Source organism: Apium graveolens, chromosome 3 (genome assembly GCF_009905375.1).
Source record: "Apium graveolens cultivar Ventura chromosome 3, ASM990537v1, whole genome shotgun sequence".
Taxonomy (NCBI): Eukaryota; Viridiplantae; Streptophyta; class Magnoliopsida; order Apiales; family Apiaceae; genus Apium; species Apium graveolens.
Window position 1 is genome coordinate 213,134,618 of NC_133649.1, and position 19,332 is coordinate 213,153,949.

Here is a 19,332-nt window from a genome sequence, read left to right on the forward strand (position 1 = left end):
ATAAGTCAAAGGAAACCTCTAACATTGCTCATGTTAAATCCTCAAAGTTACTCCTACCAGGATTCACTAAATCCAAACAGACTCAACCTTTGAAGACTGCAGCAAGTGGTTTTGAAGCAAGAGTGGTTACTGGAAAGGAAGCAAGAGATAAATCTGGATTGGGTAGTGTTGATGAAAGAAGAGTGCAGAACACAACCAATGATCCAACTTCCTTAAGTGAACCAGGTGTTGGAGTAACTCCTGAAAGATTGAATCAAATAGAATCTGTACAGAGGGTCTACCATACCTACTTGAAAGAACACATCTTGTTATATTTGATGACAGATGGTAGGGTTTATCATATAAGGGAAAATGTTATACCACTGAAGTATTTTGAAGAACTAGAACATGTTTTATTCTTACTTCAAGTGAATGACAGAATAACAGAAAGTGCTGCAAACTATTTGAAGACTCAAATTTAGAGACAGAAAAGGCTTTATTCTGTAAAGTCAGACATCACATATCTTCCAAAGTACAGAGATCACAAGGGTGATATTGTTGAGATGAAGCCTAACTCTGCTAAGATTATAACTACCTTTCTGGGTTATAAGGCTGTAGAATTCAATCTTGAGTCTGACAAGGCATATTTGATCAGACTGGATCAGGACATAAGGAAAGATAGAATAAATGATCTCAGGGCTGCTATCTTCCAAACTGGTGAAGATACTGCAGAACTCAAAGATGCTAAAAGGAGGATGATTGATGAACTCAGATATGCTGAGAGATGTTTGTTAAAGAACTATCTCAGAACAACTCCTGACATCAAAGAGATCAGAAAGTGAAGCCAAGTCAAGATCTACAACTATTCAAATTTTGATATATATATATATATATACAGACTGAAGTTGTTATCAGAAGTTAAAGTTGGTAAAGCTTTAAGGACTGTAAGTTGTAGTTATCGAGTCCATTTCTCATGCATTTGTACTTAATTTTTTTAACATCATCAAATATCTGTTAAACTTGTATATTATGTTAATTTACAAGTTGGGGGAGATTGTTAGATATATTTGATAATGTCATGACTAATATGATTTATGTTTAGTTTTTCAGATCTTACTTAAACAGGACAAATCAGTACTTAACTGAAATCGGCACTTATACTGAAGACAGAACTTAAGTGATCAGTACTTAAGGTTCAGGAGATATTTATCAGGAGATAATATCAGAACTTAAAGGAAACTTTCAGTTAAGGAAGGCGGCTGATTGAAAGGGAAAGAAGATCGAGACAAACGTAAGAAGAGATATGCATGAAGAAGGAATTCTACGAAGAATGGAATACTTGGAAGAAAAGATATCTGATTGATATATTTTGGGAAGCAGAATTATATTCCATATCAATTAGCGATTATCTTGTAGCTGTGTAGTATATAAACACAGACATAGGGTTTACACTATAAGTGTTATCATTATCGAGAATATTATTCATTGTAACCCTAGCAGCTCTCGTGATATTTGTTCATCACTGAGAGAGGAAAGTTCTATATTGTAACAAAGTTCATTGCATTGAATAAAGTCTGTTTTTTGTTACTTGTGTTATTTGAATTCGATTTAATTGTGTTATACACTGTATTCAACCCCCTTCTACAGTGTGTGTGACCTAACAGATCTTCTGTATTAAGGTTATCATCTAAATTTATAATTTTAAAATATAAATACTCTGATTAATATATTAATATTCACAATATATTAACATAATAAATATAAATATAATTTATATATAAATTTAAGTCGTAAGATATTGAACATCATAAATCATCGTGATTGCTAAATGCATTAAACCCGTAAACAAAAATTATAGTTATAATTTTTACTATTTTTCTGTGCTTTCACTATTTATCTGTGCACCACTGTGCATCCCTGAAAACCTCAGGAATTTAATAAATTATAGAACTAATGAAACACTATTATATCAATGTTAAATTATTCTAAATTGAACAAATAAAGAAGTATATCTATAATTGTAACATCCCAACTTTTTAGGATATTAATTTTAAACAAAAACTAATAAGAAAAAACCCGATAATTTAATTTCTAAACCAAAATGATCAAGTTTCTCAAATCAAAAATATCAAAAGTCAACACATAATTCAAATTTACTAAAATTTGAGACGCAACTCGAACAATAATTCAATAATAAAGTTTAAAGTGAGAAAAATACAAATCCAAACAGCATGTTCAAGTCATCCTTATTGTTTTCGAAAATCCAAACCTAAAATGTATACACAAAAATGAGCTACGAAGCCTATCAAGTAACTATCGTTCAACGACTTACAAAATATTTTCTAAAATAATTTTCAGACTTTAAATCAATTATAGTTCCAAAATATCGCAGTCATATCTATTCCACAGTGATAAATTACGGTCACACTATGCCAGTGACACGGTTTCTATAATTCGATAAGAGCTCGTTTACGTCTCTTGCTAAGACAAGGCCTAACAAGGTATCTATGTGTTCTGAAACGTGCGTAAAGTAGTTCTATGCGCCACACTATCCAGTGGCTGGATTTTATAAATCGATACGTAAGTAAAACTGGGAATATCTAAAAAGTCTTTTCTATTTACAATATCACAATTTTCGAGAATTAAAATTAATCAAATATTTCTGATACGGAAAAAGGGTCGAATAAAATGAATCATTTAAATACTAGTGAGTAACGAAAAGTCACTTATCTTGAAAACGGTTGAACACGTAATATTAACCCACGAACAAATCCTTTTTGACAAATTTTCTGTACAATGCCTAAACGTGATTCTATAGCGTTATAATATAGAGACTGACCCTAATTTTTCTCTTGACTATCTCATAATTAAAATCTTTTAATAAATGCTATTAATTATAATTAACTCACTTCCATTTTTAAATAGTAATTCAAATTTCAAAAAGAAAAAGAAAATCTAATCATATTTATTTGGTCAAACTAGTTAAATATATTATCAAAATATTATTCACCAATAAGACTCATAATGATAATGAAACAAATAAATGTATTTAAAAAATATAACAAAGATAATAATATAAAATATTATAAAAAAATAAGGGTGTTACAATAATAGCCCCTTTTAAAAAATTTAGCATCTCGTTCACATAAGAAAATATATATAACAAAAATAAGACAATACACAGTAACATCTTAATTGTTAAAAAAATTACGTTTATATCAAATTTAAAATATATTCTTTAAATAAATTACTTTCATATTTGAGAGTATAACATACACATATTAATTTTATATTTATATTCTTTAACTCTTAACTACACAAAAAGATATATATTAAATTTTTATTAAATGTATGCGAACATTTTTTTAATATACTTAAGTAACTTAGGTCGATTTTTTGAGAACTTTTTTCGGTATTCAAGTATTCGGCCGAATATTCTCGTAAATCCGAATGAGTTTACATGCGATTCTCGAATATTACCGAGTCATCCGATTTATAGAACACTGTTTTTATTGCGGTCCATTTTATTTAGTTGAAATTTATTACTACTTATTTATAATATTATTCAAAATATTATGAGTTAAATTCATATCAAGTATATATAAAATATAATAATTTGAACAAAATGCAAGCATGTAACACGTGAGTGGAGGTTGTTAGTACGATTAAATAGATAGTGAAAGTGCATATAATTACTAATCAATATACATTTAATTGGTATAAGGAAATTGTGATAAATTTGATTGCATTTAGGACCGGAAATGGAATAAAATGAAATGAATCGTAACAAATATAAAGCCCAAAGAGTGAGATGCGAGTGTGATATTTTAATAGCCCATATGCATCAACCCTGGAAGATCACCAACCAATTCACCACCATCATCTCTTTCTTCACTCTGTCTGTTTGCTGCGAGAATGGTATGGTATTCATCTCTTTCTTACCCCTATACAAAACATACATACATACATACACTCACATTCATACTTACATTATTTTTCATTAATTCATTTTTCATCTCGTTTGTGCAGGCCGATTCTCCCCGCAAAAGGTACCCCCTTTCCCTTTTATCATATAATCTCGTATTTTCTTTCAACAATTTTTTTTCCTTATATTAATAATAATTAAAAAAAAGTAAATCCAAGACCTGTAAATTTAATCTAATTGATGCCTTATTTGTGATATGTTGGGTTCCGTTACTTGGTTAGGAAATAGGATACAGAATTATAAATGTATGTATGAACCCTTATTGAATTAATTAAAATGGGGGAACCGATGAATTTATTATATATCCATAAATTACTACAAATTTCATTCCGTTTTCACCTAATTGATATCCCTTTTCTTTAAAGGGATTACTGCTGATGATGGGTATTGCGAACATTTAAAGATGGATTGGTTATTAGAGCAGATGGAGATCTCACATATGTAATTATGGAAATACTATTGTGAAATTTTTGTTAAATGTAGCAACTATGGAGTGAATGACTATAAGGGAAACAATTAAACAGAACAAGAATAAGCTTAAAATTTACCATCCCCAAATAGAATGTTCATGAATATGGAATCCTGATAATATTAATAAATTCCTTAATTATTTTTAGGATTAGTTGAATGTTATATGAAGTCTCTGCAAATGCCTAAAATTTTTAATTACAACATCGGATCAGTATATTTGTATAGGGTTTATTGATTAAAATTCCTCTCCATGTTGCAGGTATTCAAGGTCTCCTTCTCCTTATGAAGAACAGTTTAGGTTGTCAATCTCCCGTTCTGTATCACGCTCTAGGTCCAGATCATGGTCTAGACCAAGGGTCAGGGCAAGGTCCAGGTCTAGATCCAGATCCAGACCCAGATCAGTATCTAAAGGCCGTGGAAGGTTGGTTGATTGTTTTATATTTCTTTTAGCGGCAGTTCGTTTTATAGCTGTGTTTTAAGTTCACCCACCTTGTGTGTGATATTCACAATCTTCTATATAAATTTATCAGGCCAACTGAGGTTTACAACCCTGGTAACACACTTTACGTGACTGGCCTGTCAACAATGGTCACAGAGAGAGAGCTTGAAGATCATTTTAACAAGGAAGGAAAAGTTAATACTTGATACCTTTACTGTTGTGCTGATATATTATATCCTATGATGTATGTCTTTGTATTGTGATATCATTAGAAGTTGTGTTCTTCATTTGTAGCCTCGACCTTGGACACTGTCTTGAAAATTCTGTTACTTGATGAATTTGTCATTTAGCAGTTTGATTATTAAAAAGCTCTTATTAATAGTTTCATTATCCTCTAGGTTGCTTCGTGTTTTCTAGTTGTGGAGCCTCGTTCACGTGTTTCTCGGGGATTTGCTTTCATAACAATGGACAGTGTTGAGGATGCCAACCGCTGCATCAAGCACCTGAACCAGTCAGTTATGGAGGGGCGATACATAACCGTGGAGAGGGTATTGTCATGTATCTTTTCATAGCAACAATTGTCATATTTGATAGACCATTTTATCTTACTTTGAAGTTTTTGGCTGTATTCAGAAGACATTGCGTCAGCTATGTCAGCACCAATCAAAGATGATGCGTTCATCCATTGCAACATTTTAACAGCTTGATCAATGGCCAGCTAAAACAGCTTTACACATGCATCTGATCAACTAAATATAGCATCTTTATTGCCAACAACTATACAACCTCAGCAATTACTTACAACTCCAAACTAATCAACGGTTCTAGTCAAGCTTTATGGTACCCCATACCTGGCATCAAATTTTTTTGTTTTGGTTAAGCTTAATGAAGTCCGTTATAAGTTGATGGTTACTAAGTATGTGCCCATGCTATATAATACATGTGGTGGAGTTGAGTGTACGGATTACCTACCTCTATGTTATTTTTCTAAATTACTTGTGTTATTGCCTTGAATTTGAAATGTTGCGTTACTTGATGTAATTCTGTTTTGGTCACGGTTCAAATATATTTTGACTTAAAATTGCTATTTCTATCAGTCCCGGAGAAAGCGCCCCAGAACTCCTACACCCGGTCATTATCTTGGCCTAAAAAACGCCAGGGACAGTAGTAAGTTGCTGATATCTGTTTTGTTTGATTGGACTTGCACTGGTCTTTTCTTGACATTTTTTGTTTTACTTTCTGATGCATGATTTTTCTTGTATTTAGGCTCTCGGGAAGAGCACGGTGATCAAGGCAGATATCGAGGTGGTTCTGGCCGTGATGAGTACAGGAGGTCTCCTAGGCGCTCACTATATCGACATGGCCGGGACTACTCTCCTCCTCCGAGGCGATCTCCTTATGGTGGAAGGTCTAGGAGGGAACGGACTAGGTCACCTCCATATCCTCGTTATAGTCCAGAGAGAAACTATAGTCATCGCAGATGAAGCTGATGAGATGTGGTGTCCAGATGAAGACATTTAGATATTAAACTGCTGTCTTCTGACGACATGGAAAATGATAAAATTCTGTTACTCTGAAAGTTATTCCTGATTGTCACTTTGAACTCATGACTCATTTGAAATTTAGTGTCTGTGTCGGTGCAAGTTTGTACATCGTCTCTGTTGGCGAGTATCGGAGTATGGATTGTAGAGTGTGATTTAAGGACATATTGGACTACCTAGGTTAGCACTTGTGCAAGTCATTTTCCCACAAAATACCTTTTTTAATTGTGCAAGTAAAACTATCATAATAGCATACACAGTTTCTTAGTAACCATCAACTATCCATTAAATACTCATTACTCAATAGCTTTATAATTTTTATAATCGTTACAAAGAAATGGTGGGTTTTTATGTGGACGTCAGGTTTAAATCAAAGGTTAGATGATGTGTATAAGCAAGCATAAATAAACTAGACATAATATCATGTGTCTCTGTGAAACAGAAAATCATGCTTTTCCTTCTGTCCTGAATTCATTTCGTTTATAACTTATGAAATTGGGGGTTATACTTGTTACAGCCTTCGTGAAAACCTTACATTGCTGTGGGCGGTGGCAGATGAATTGCGAAAAGAATTAGAAATAAGCATCTGACCTTAACTACAGAGTACCACATTATGTCAACCTTTAGGCATCATTTGGATCAGGGGTTAGGTGGGGGCGGGCTCGGTCGGGATGGGTTGGGATCGAAAGAACTATGTTTGGCCAACAATTTCAAATTGAGGGGTTGGGGTGTTAAACATCATCTCTTTTTTCTTTCCTATTTCTTTTCTTCACTCCTGTAGCTTTCTGGTTCTTAATATTTTGATTTTTACCATTCTAAATTATTTATCTTGTTTTGTCTTTAAATTTTTATGATTTTTTTTTACCTGAATCAAATGTACAAATAATAAATTCTCTCATATAATTTATTCATTTTCGGTTATAATCTAGACTAGAAAATTGTAATATTCCAATTTCAATTATTTGTTAATATTATTCAAATATTCAGAAAAAGCATTTTTTTAAAAATTTTTTGATTTTAAAACTTTTATAAAAAAAACTTATATTATTTCAAATTTTATAAAAAAAAATATTTACTTAGCCAACCACTCATGACACTCCATCCAAATAATATAAGGGTTAAACCCCTCTTTTCTCAAACCTTGCATCCAAATAAGGCAGGGGTTCAACCCAACCTAGGCTCTGTTTGGGATTCCTGTTAAAAATCGCTGTACTGTTAGAAAAAGTGTTGCTGGAAAAAGTGTTGTTGTAAAAATCAAATGACTGTTTGGTAATTTTTTTGATTCGTATATGTTTTGATGCAAAAAATTAAAAATAATGATGCTTTTGGTAAGGTTTGATGGTGAAATCAGCATCTGCTTCCTGCAACAGCTGAAAATCAGCTTTTTCTAAAAGCATGGGGGGACTTGCTTTCTCTAACAGCAGTTTTTAAGTCAAAAGCACTTTTCAGAAAAGTAGCTTTTAAATTTTACCAAACAGTTTTTTAACTGCTTTTAGGTGCTGTTGCTGTCTGCAACAGCAATACCAAACACACCCCTAATCTATCCCAACCCGACCTAACCTAGTCTAACCTAAACCAACCCTTTCTATCTCAACCCCCAATCCAAACAAAGCCTTAGTAGCCCCCCTTGTAAAAATAATCAAGGCAGTTACATTTTTACCTCAGACATATTACTTATGGTCTATTTTGGTGGTTATCATAAACTTGTCAAAAATGCTTCGACTTTATACCCTCACTTTGCTTGAGGTTGGTTCAAGCCATCAGTCGTCAGGGGTTGTGTTAGGAAGTTATTGGAAACACAAGATTGTGAATGGTGATTCCCTTAAAAAGCCATGATATTCTAGCTTGGACTCAGACTTGTATTAGCTTATAATCCAGTCGTATCATATTAAAGTTTATGTTTCTAAAATTATACTGACAAGGTTCTTCATTATAATCCGAGAGAGATAACAGAACATGAGGATCACCATATAAATTGGTTTAAAAACTACATAACAAAGAGAGTATAATCACCCTGGAGACGCAACAAATTAACCAGAAAAGATATTAGTCTACAACTTGTAGTTCAAGCGATAGATAAATTCCAACTACAAACAATCAACTATACTTCACCCTATTCAAATTCATCATAAAAAGGTTCAAACATTCATCTATGAGTCGGATGCCTATTTTTTTTACATCTCTACTTCAGCTCCAAGATGTACAAAGCTGTGCACAAAATACAACAATCAACAGATTTAAGAATTTAACAACACCCACACTGTCTTCAATAATCAACAAAAAAAATTCAAATGCAAATAATTGTGGGATTTGTGTTATGTTGTAAGAATATCCGGGATTCCAGTAGAATGAGCTCCAATCACTTTACCGCCAACATCAGGAAAATTTTCGTGACCAGGTAAAGAACCCACCTTTCCATCAACATCAATTTGAAGAGGATACTTGAGAATATGGCCCTGCAATGGGGTAAAGTTTTCAGTTGTGTACCGTTTCCAGTTATCTTCGGCGACGCCATTCACTCTCTTTACACATTCTAAAGTTTCTGGAGTCGCAAAGCAATCTTCAAACATTCCAAGGTGCTCGGCCCATAATGACAACCTGTATCCATATACCTGGATAGATAACGGTATCATATCAGCAGAAACAACAAGCATACAGTTTACAGTGCTCGATGATAGCAACATACATGCAGGGGGTTTGACAGCTAAGGAGCATATTAAACTTGCTCCTAGCAATACAGCTATAATCATGGACTCATGGTTTAGATGACATAATTTTCTAAGTTCAGTTTGTTTTATAGTGACATCAAAGTAGAATCATGAAAAAAGAAAGAATGTTTTATAGTGACATCAAGCTAGAATCATGAAAAAAGAAAGAAAAAGGTGAATTAGCACTACAATCATTTTTAATGTAATGTTTACATAAAAGTTCTGTACACCATAATACGATTTAACTTTGCTTCAACGGGCTTCTGAAAATAATAGCGAAGTTACAGCCAACACATTATGTAGGATCGAGTTTATAATAAAGCAAAGCACATAATATACACCCCCCCCCCCCCCAAAAAAAAAGAAATAAAACAGAAGAGGTAAGTCAGCTGCAAATACTATATTGTTGTTCGTACAGAAAAGGAAGGCAAACCTGGCCTCGGGGATGCTTCTTTGCAGCCCAAGTGTGATGGGGTTGATATGCACCCATGGCTATCTCAGTGTCCTTTGTACCAGCCAAAGATCTCTGATTAATATTAGCAGATCCCACAATCACATACTCGTCATCAACAATCATCCCCTTGGCATGCACATAAATCATAAACCGCTGAAACTTATGTGCACTGGAAACCTAAAGACATTAGCAAGTTCAATCTTTCAGGAGTTGCAAGGTTTTAATCATATAATGCAAAAAAAAAACATATTGTTCTGCTTAGCCTATATGTCTACTACCATCACCGGAATCCCCAATAACACTGAAGACTGATTTATTAGCTTTTAGAGTTATATATATAGATGCTCTGGCCCTTAAACATGAGGTTTGTGTGGAAAGCCCTTTATAAACAGAATTGTGTGGGGATCTACTAATTGACTGAATACCTGAGAGGCTCAAAATCGCAATGCTATTAAAGAAACTTTTAGTTTGATTTATTTACTTAAAGCTAATTACATTTTTAATATTATGAAATAATTAAAATACCTTTTTGGGTCCTTGAGGGTCTATAGTTGAGCAAGCAAGTACTGATAATTTCTTGACCTACATCTAATTGAACGAATTAATTAATTTGTTACTATATGTTACTTTATCTTAACAGAACGATTTAGAACATGATTCTTTTAAGTTTCTTGAAAGAAATCATAGTCAGTCTCCTAGCACCTCACTGATCTACTCTAGGTGACCAAAAGAGACTATAGCTCCGCCAAACACAGAAAGAATTCCCTGGACATCAGTAACTGTATTTCTATAGTTGGTTCCACATACTTGCATATTTGAATATTGCCATAAGCTGAAAAGATATTTAACAATACCTGATTACTATCTGTAGAATTTTGACTAGCTTCCTTTGGAATTTCTTCCCGATTGCCTAGGCAATAGAAGTTCAGATAGTCGCATGGATGGGAGTCCACGAGTTGCGCGGACTTGAGTTCCTGGGCAACCATGGAGTACATTGCTTGCATTGTTTGGCTCTGCAAATCATTTTTATTAGTAATATGATACATAATTCTAGTCTACTACTAGTAATGAGTTGGGTCATGATACATAATGCTAGTCTACTACTAGTAATGAGTTGGGTCGATTTTTTTGCTAAATAACAAAACTGATCACATTACATACCAGAATGTTTCTTTTCCCTTAACAATAAAAGTGATACATTGTATATAGAAAAACATGTATAAACATTTTCATCACAAATTGCATGTAATATTTATCAAGACAATATACTAGAAATCTGGTTCTGAATTCTTCATATGGTAGCAGAAATAAATTAAAAAAGGGCTCTGCAATCACGTAGAATATTTTTTTTTTGCTAATCCACATTGAATCTTACAAGATGAACAAGTTCATATGTTGATTGCTACCAGATAAAAAGTACATTACCTGCCAAAAGAGAATCTCTTGCATAGTGGCAGTAGTGGGAATACCCTCGGGCCACATTGGCATGACAACATATACTGCAAATCTCTCCTCAGCTTTAATTTTATTAGCAATTTTTAGTGCCAACTCCATGGGGATCAGATTTTCAGCTCCTGGTCACACAAGGGCAAGCAAAAATTATCTTTAGAAAAGAACTTGCGAATACAAGAATATACTGTGCACAGCATATGATTATGTAATTTGTATGCAATGACCATCCAATATGAGAAGGCACCAGTAAGATACGAAAAAATAATAAAAATAACAGACAACCTCAAAACCTTCCAGAACTAGATATAATTCCTCACTAAAGGAGCATATAGATCATCATCATGGAAACAAGAACAGACTATGAGCTGGATCTACGTAGTATCCCTAGTATTGCAGCAAAATAAATATCTCTCTTACATAGACAATAAGAGGTCAACAGTCAGAGCCTCGATATATGTGCTTGAGTATTTAAACTTCTGTAATTAATTAATACCACAAAAAAGAGTTTATTTATAGGAGACTATCCCCACTTTAAATAATACATGGGAAAAATGTGCCCTGCAAGAATTTAACAATCACACTTTTCAAGGAAAAAAAGTTGAGCAAGACAATTGCAAGATGTCATGTTGACCCAGTGGTTTAGGTGCCCAATTCATGACCGAGAGTTCATAGATTTGACTCTCGTATCCGACATACAGGGGGGCATGTTCTGTAAACAACCTCTCTACACTCTTCAGTCTCGAGCAGGAGTAAGGCTGTGCACATCCTACCTTCCTCACACCCCGCTCTTCGAGCATGATAAGTGAGTACGTATGAAATTTAAAAGCGGTAAAAGAAATACCTGAATCTTTGTATGCCGGCCATGCATACGATCCTCCAATGAAATATTGATTTTCAATATATATGTAATGCTTAGCGGATCGAATTGCTTGAATATATGCCGTTTGAATGCTTTTGTCTATCACCTGATTTTTGGCTGAGATAAGGTTCTGCAGTGAAAATCACACGTTAGTTAGGACCGAGATTTGGTATTATGCTGATTACAAATTTTCAAATACTTCTCAAGTCTCAACATCAGGAAGCATCATACAATAAACACACCCATAATATAGGATATTGAAGATAGTAATGGAAACAATTAATAGAAACAAGCTGCTTGCACATGCACGTGAATACACACACCAACGCGCAAAAAAGATACAAATATATATATATATATATAACAGAAGGATTCATATAGCAACCTGTTCCTGAGCAACATCTACGGTGTTGGGAAATCCCTTTACTGATGCTGAGTCTATGGATCTGAATATCTGTATAGAATATAAGATAATGAGATTACAGTAAAACTGACACAGGCTTATTAGGAAATAGAAATAATACAGAAGAACAGCACATACCTGCACATGCCAGTTTTCAGGCTGATCTTCCCTACAAACATGTAATGCGGGATCTTCAGCAGGAACAACCATGTATTTACCATCTTTCGGAACAGGCATAGATGGACTGAGTATCCATGAGATACGTTCAATCTTTATCAGAGCATCGTCACTCCATCGAGCAATTTTTTTCTTAAGTAAACTGAATTCCCTCCACCTTGTAGATTTTTTCCAACGCTGCTCAAAGTTCAAGAGGACATCATAAGCTGCAGGACCGTCTATTCTACAGTGCAAGTCATGCCATGGCTGTCTTGGAGCCTTTGTTCCTGCCTAGTAAAGACAATACATAGAATGATTACTGGACAAGGTGGCATACGCAATAATTTGAATAAATTAGGGTAAAGTTTAGACAAAGATTATAAGCATAAATGTCATGGGCCTCTCCCCCCCCCCTCCCTCCCTCCCTCCCTCCCTCTCTCTCTCTCTCTCCATATTATAACATTTTATTACAAATATAATATAATAATATGGGGATATGGGTGTGGGGGAACTCGGGAAATATAAACAAAAGAATCATACATATTTCATGTTAAACATAATAAAACCTACAAATAAAACCAAAATTTCATGAAAAATGAATCAAATGCATCATTTATTAATCTAAAATAAAACACAAAAATACAAGTAAAATCTTAAAGTTTATGCACAAATGAGTACGATAATCAATACTTTTGTAGTAACTAATAGACGTAGATACTTAATTTTGTAAATATAGTTCGCTAAAATAGATGATGTTGACTACAATTAATGAAGATAAAATTTCATATTAGTATTGTGGAAGAATCCGCGTATCCGATACGGGGATACGTGTGTCCGAGTATCCGACACGGGGACTCGGCATGCGACCCAAGTGTCCCTGCTTCTTAGATATACAATATATAATTTGAATATGCAATATGATAAGATTAAATATAACATTTGAAAAGTGTAAAAATCATGATCTCTTAACAACCATCAAATCCTGAAAAGAAAGAAATTCCAATTAGTTACTGGGGAATCACTTACTGGGAATGTTGGCTGATGGTAATCACCCTCAAATACAGTCTCAAGATCTTTGAATATGCGATGCTGGGGGGTATCATATCGACCATCACACAGGTCAAGACCACCTATAAATGCTGTAATCTTTCTATTATTACCAGATGCCTGGGTATCTAGCAGCACACACTTCTGATGGTGTGTAAATGCAGTTCCAACAACCTACAAAGAAAGCCATAGAGGATTACTTAACAAATATGCTGCTTAAGTGTAAGATCATGAAAAGTATTTGGAATAGGTAAACAAAAAATCACACACACACACACACACATATATATATATATATGAGTTGCTTAGACTTCTTGTATCATCATTACATTGTTTAAGCTCGTACACATGCAACAACCGTCATAATTTGATTATAGTAACTATGAACAATTCTATATACACCCCTCCATCTCTCCATAATCTGTGAATCTTCTGTTTGCGTATTGGCACAATAAGAGAATACGCTAATATATAAAAACAAGTTATAAATGGTAACTATTCTACCAATATCTATAATTGCAAATTCCATTACACTTATCGTAACATAACAAATTTAATCTTTGCTAAATATATTCGTAACAGGCAACATTAAGAAACAAGGGGAAGTATAAAGAGTCCTCCTAAAATTCAGAACTGATACACTAATGATAAATTCAGATTCCAACAAAGTCACCGTGTCTTAGGTATATCAACAGAGAAAAAACTCAAGCTTACTACTATGACATGGTCCTTAAGCATATATGTATAAACTATTTCCTTATCCACATACATGTATATATATATATAATAACATTAAAATAAGTTTTATGACAGATTTTATCAATATATATACAAAAAAAAACAAAATTTAGGCCTGCCTGCTGTTTGAGAAAGCCAAGCTTACTACTTCCATAACGAGGAGCAAGCACACAAGTCACAGATGAATGCTTGAAAAACTTCTTGGTCTCCTCATCATGTGTCTGCATCACTCCTTCCTGCGATTTCAGTTGAAATTGTCATCTATATGCTTATGCTGAATACAACTCGAGTTGTGCAGTTTTACATATCCAAAAGAGTCAAAAAAATAGGTGCAACTTGCAAGTTGTCAAAATATATTTCGCACGTAAAGTATGCTTGTACTCAAGTAATAGTTTAAAAAACTTCATGAACAATTAAGTAAGAATGTAAGATCAAACTGAACGAGGACAGCCATATCAGCTGTTGTCAATCAGATAAAGGGTAAACTACCTACTATTTGAGTTGATTAAGTGGCAATGCCCCATGTCTCACAGCTCATAATATACTATGGCTACTACTGACATGCTTCACCTATATAAATGACCAACTTCTTCACAATCATCCAGTAGACCAATAAGATCATACATTCAGAGAAAGATGAATATACTTAAACAGAATGCGGTTCTATTACCAGGATCTTTTGTCAGGTAGGCAATAGAATAGTATTGCAATACACTTCCACATTTTCTCTTCTTCATTCTTCTTACTCTACAGTTGTTCTAAATCAAATCACTTCTGTTAGGCAATTAAAATTTGTGTCTGGTCAGAATCCAACTTTTAGCCATGAATCCAGTTGTACATTCCCTAAAGTGAGTTCTGCACTTATTTGTTTATCCTAACAAGTGATATTCATTAACATTAGCAATGCTAAAGAAGGTGGAGTGTCAAAACAAACGGTCTTCACAGTTTCTTTACTATATAATAGTGTGATTGAGATTCTGTACCATATACAGTCATAGACAGTGGTGGCAAAAGGCGAAACTATCTGCCTGCAAATGAAAGAGCTTTCCTTGTACCCTATTCAAACCTTTTAGTTCACAAGCTAGACAAAACTTTCTCAGTCACGTAAAGGAAATGATCATACATTGTGGAAATAGATATTTGACTTAATGAGCTTTTCTTTTGCTAGGACTATTGCTACCGTGATACACAACATGGTCCTTAATAGAACTATAGAAGGTGGAGGATTATCATATTCAGTTATGTCCAAAGGTGATTGAAAAGAGATTAGGATGCCACTATAAGATTGTAGTGCCTCCACCTAACAAAAATCACAAGTCTCTATACTCTAACTTATGGCATATACCATGAATAATAAGAAAAACTGCATGAATGAGATTGTGAAATACTTTGAAAATTCAGGTACGCAATCTCACAAATCGATCTCCGACTTAAACATCTGAAAATATATTGGCAGGGCACAAGTTAAACTGATTCAAATTATTGATAGAAACAAGATATGTCACCGTGTTAATGAACAGCTTCTTGTGGGAAGTCTTGTCATCCCAAACCAAAAGCAAGATCCTAACTCCTTCCTCAGACTTATACTTGAGCAGTTCTCCGAGAGTCAAATCCCCTCCTCGTGGCAAAGGCCTAGTCGGTTCCCTAACCAACTTCACCTTATGATATATAGACCAACCAACCAAATAAATCATATGATGAGCTTCCGATATAGCATAACATATATCCTCCCAACAATGACCTTGCTCAAAATTCTTCCCACCATCCAATTCAATATGCGGAAACTTAATATCATCCGTAATATGTGCATCCTGATACAATTGAACCTGGCAACCTTTCCTAACAGGAAAATAAGTGTTCCTAACACCTAAATGATCCGGATCGCCTGCAATGCCGTGCTTATAAAGCGGATTCTCGTGACACGGAGTAAACTTCAACTCAATCTGAAGCGCGGAATCAGGCTTAGGAGGCTTCCCGGTGGAAGCAATAATCGGAAACCAACCACTAATAAGTCGACCAGTAGCCACAGTCTCAGCGGGAATACGAACAGTTCCGATAACTTCAGCACCGAAAACATCATTATCTTTAACTTGAAATTCCAAATTGACAGCAGGGTGGGCAAGAGGAATGTGAAAGTGTTCATCCCAATTAGGGCTTTGAGAATTGGGGATGACACGTGTACGAGCCACGGTGGCTTGAGGGACAGAAACGGTGACGTAGGGATCGCTGGTGATGATCTTACGGTGATGACCGATCTTACGGTCGGCGGTAGAGGGAGCCCGGCGGCAAGATTCGAGAGAGATGCAACGAGAGATTTGGCCAGTGATTAAGTCCATGTTTGGTAAGGAACGTGCTTGGAGTATGCTTAATTCCATGTCTCCGTGGAGGTATATCATCTTGTCTGATGAACTATCCGCCATTGTAACACACAATTTACACCAGTCTAAGCAACTATGTATGTACGTGTGTGTGTGTGTGTGAGAGAGAGAGAGAGAGAGAGACGAGAGAGAGAGAGGTCTTAGCAGTTATACTTGTGTTTGTATATGTGAGAGAGAGAGAGAGAGAGATGGAAAGTAAGATAAAGGAAAGAGGGAAATGGTGTGATTGCAGAGAGGGAGGGTTTAGGAATAATTGAGAGTGGTGGATGAATAATGAGATTGATTCAGCACCAAACTTGGTTACTCAGAACGCCCCTCGAATTATTGCCTTAACATTTCCAACTGTCAGTCCCCGCTCCCCTCTTTTGTTCCCATCGTTTCGCCAGTAGTGTGGGTTGAACTTGAAACCTTCGCTAATTTGGCTTTATTAATCCACGTAATCATCTTTATGTTTACATTTTCTTCATTAATTCCATTTCCAATTATGACTGATGACCAAGTAATAAAAACAAAACAATAAGCATCTACGTCCCACGGCCACATTGTTTTTTTTTTTTTTTAATAAAAGATGATTGCATTACTAGGAAATATCATACAGAAGGGTCTCCAACAATATACTTGGAGGAGACGTAATCACATTTGGACAAGTTAAGGAACAGGGTAATTTCGCCACTAGATGAGCAGCCCTATTCGCTTGTCGTTTGACAAAAGAAACTGAAAAACCTGGTCTAGCATCAAGAATACGACGACAGGCATCCAATATGAAACCAACTTCCAGCAAGATTTCAGGGGTAGATTGCAGGGCCTGTACTGTGAGGAGAGAGTCCGACTCGATGATCACGTTGACATGGTTTCTAGTTAGAAGCCAGTTTAAACCTTCGAGTACTGCAAGGGCTTCTGCCTCAAAAACTGAGGCGACCATAAATTTGTTAACTACTTTGCCGCATATAAAGGCTCCTGAATGATCCCGAAGCACTAAACCAACAGAGAATGAAGAGGCTCCCAAGCTTACAGCTGCATCAACATTAAGCTTTAAAGAACCCAGGTCTGGTTTCCTCCATTTAACTGGACGTTGAATGACAGAAGTAGAGTTAGAAGTCCGTCGCCTAGCACGGTCATCCAAAGCCTCCTTCCAATCAGATATGTTTTTAATACTCCATGACATGGCCGTTGCTGCTGTAACACTTTTATTCTCCCAAACTCTTTGATTTCGAAAAAACCAGACTCCCCAGAGAACTCTAGCAATGTTCAAAATTTCGTCCGAAGAGGATGAAGCGAGCTTAGTGAGAAGCCAGGAAGAAGGCGACATCTCCGTGAATAAATCATAACTCATACCCATATGCTGCCAACAAGCAATCGCAAATGGACAAGTAAAAAATACATGCAACAGATCTTCAACCGTAAGATTGCACATAGGGCAGTTTAGAGGAAGACTCACTCCCTTGGAACTCAGTCTGCTCCTTACAGGGACATTATTCCTACAAAAACGCCAAAGAAACAACTTTAACTTGTGAGGGAGATCCAGCTTCCAAAGGTTACTCCATCCATTCGACTGGGAGATGGAACCTACACCAATATTGCGAGCATGCCACAATTGATAACCTGTTTTGACGGAGTACTTACCATTTGTTGTTTTAGACCATGCCAAACGATCTGTAGCAGGCAAAGCAGGAATACGAGTTGATAGGATTAACGAAGCATCAATACCAGAAAACAGATTCCTCACTTTGTTAGCATCCCATTCCCTTGAACCAGGCAAAAATAACTGATTCACTTTCATATTTCTGTCAACATACGGCCGCGTTTGATCAACTTTAAAGTCATTCTTCCCAACAAGCCACGGGTCCTGATTACATTTGATCGTTCCACCGTCGCCTACTACCCATCTATACCCCTGTAGAACCTCATCTCTAGCTGTAATGACACCCTGCCAGATGAAACTTGACCCTACACCTCTCCTAGCATGAAGGATGTGGGAATCTGGGAAGTATTTCGCTTTAAAAAATCTCGACACAAGAGCCTGAGGTTTAAAGATAAAATTCCAGACATGTTTAGCGACTAAAGCAATATTATATCCATAAAGACTACGAAAGGCCAGGCCGCCCTGACTTTTAGACATTGACAAACCATTCCAAGCAATCCAGTTAATACCTCTCCTATCAGTAGACCCTGACTGCCACCAGTAGTTGTTCATCATCACCTCCATTTCCGCACACATGGATTTCGGAAGTAAAAACGAAGACATACAGTATGAGGGGATCGCTGTAGCCACATTTTTGATAAGGACCGTCTTCCCTGCACGAGATATTTTCTTAGCCTTCCACCCTTGCAGACGTTTCCATAATCTATCTTTAATGAAGCCGAAAACTCTTTTTTTCGATCTTCCCACCAAAGAAGGTAACCCCAGGTACATGCTATTCTGAAGATCATTGCTGACCCCCAAGATAGAAGATATCTCAGTTTTCATGTCGTGCTTGACATTTGAACTAAAAAAGATTCCGGATTTTTGATAATTGATAGATTGCCCTCACCAACCTGCATACTCCTCCAGAATATTTTTAACAGCCATTGCCTCATGGCTAGTTGCACGAAAGAAAAGAAAAGAGTCATCAGCGAACAAGAGGTGCGAAATCACCGGGGCTGAGATGCTGACCTTGATACCATGAACAACATCTTCAGAGACAGCCTTAGAGAGTGCTAGAGACAAACCTTCCACACAAAA

At 35.6% G+C, this 19,332-nt stretch overlaps 2 protein-coding genes across 2 annotated transcripts; one reads left to right on the plus strand and one right to left on the minus strand.

The window, feature by feature from the left end:
* Nucleotides 1-3,760: 3,760 nt before the first annotated feature.
* On the plus strand, nt 3,761-6,689 carry LOC141713073 (putative RNA-binding protein C25G10.01). Its single transcript, XM_074516305.1, has 7 exons — nt 3,761-3,897; nt 4,009-4,028; nt 4,695-4,856; nt 4,966-5,068; nt 5,273-5,422; nt 5,972-6,041; nt 6,141-6,689. Exons 1-7 carry the CDS (start codon nt 3,895-3,897, stop codon nt 6,356-6,358), a joined length of 726 nt encoding a protein of 241 aa, XP_074372406.1. The 5' UTR covers nt 3,761-3,894; the 3' UTR covers nt 6,359-6,689.
* A 1,732-nt stretch (nt 6,690-8,421) lies between these two features.
* LOC141713074 (phospholipase D delta) lies at nt 8,422-17,028 on the minus strand. The gene is made up of 10 exons (XM_074516306.1): nt 15,738-17,028; nt 14,352-14,468; nt 13,474-13,668; nt 12,430-12,738; nt 12,274-12,342; nt 11,871-12,018; nt 11,003-11,151; nt 10,432-10,590; nt 9,557-9,754; nt 8,422-9,027 (listed from the first exon to the last, which is right to left on the minus strand). The coding sequence occupies exons 1-10, from the start codon at nt 16,650-16,652 to the stop codon at nt 8,731-8,733; spliced, it is 2,556 nt and encodes an 851-aa protein (XP_074372407.1). The 5' UTR covers nt 16,653-17,028; the 3' UTR covers nt 8,422-8,730.
* Nucleotides 17,029-19,332: the final 2,304 nt, after the last annotated feature.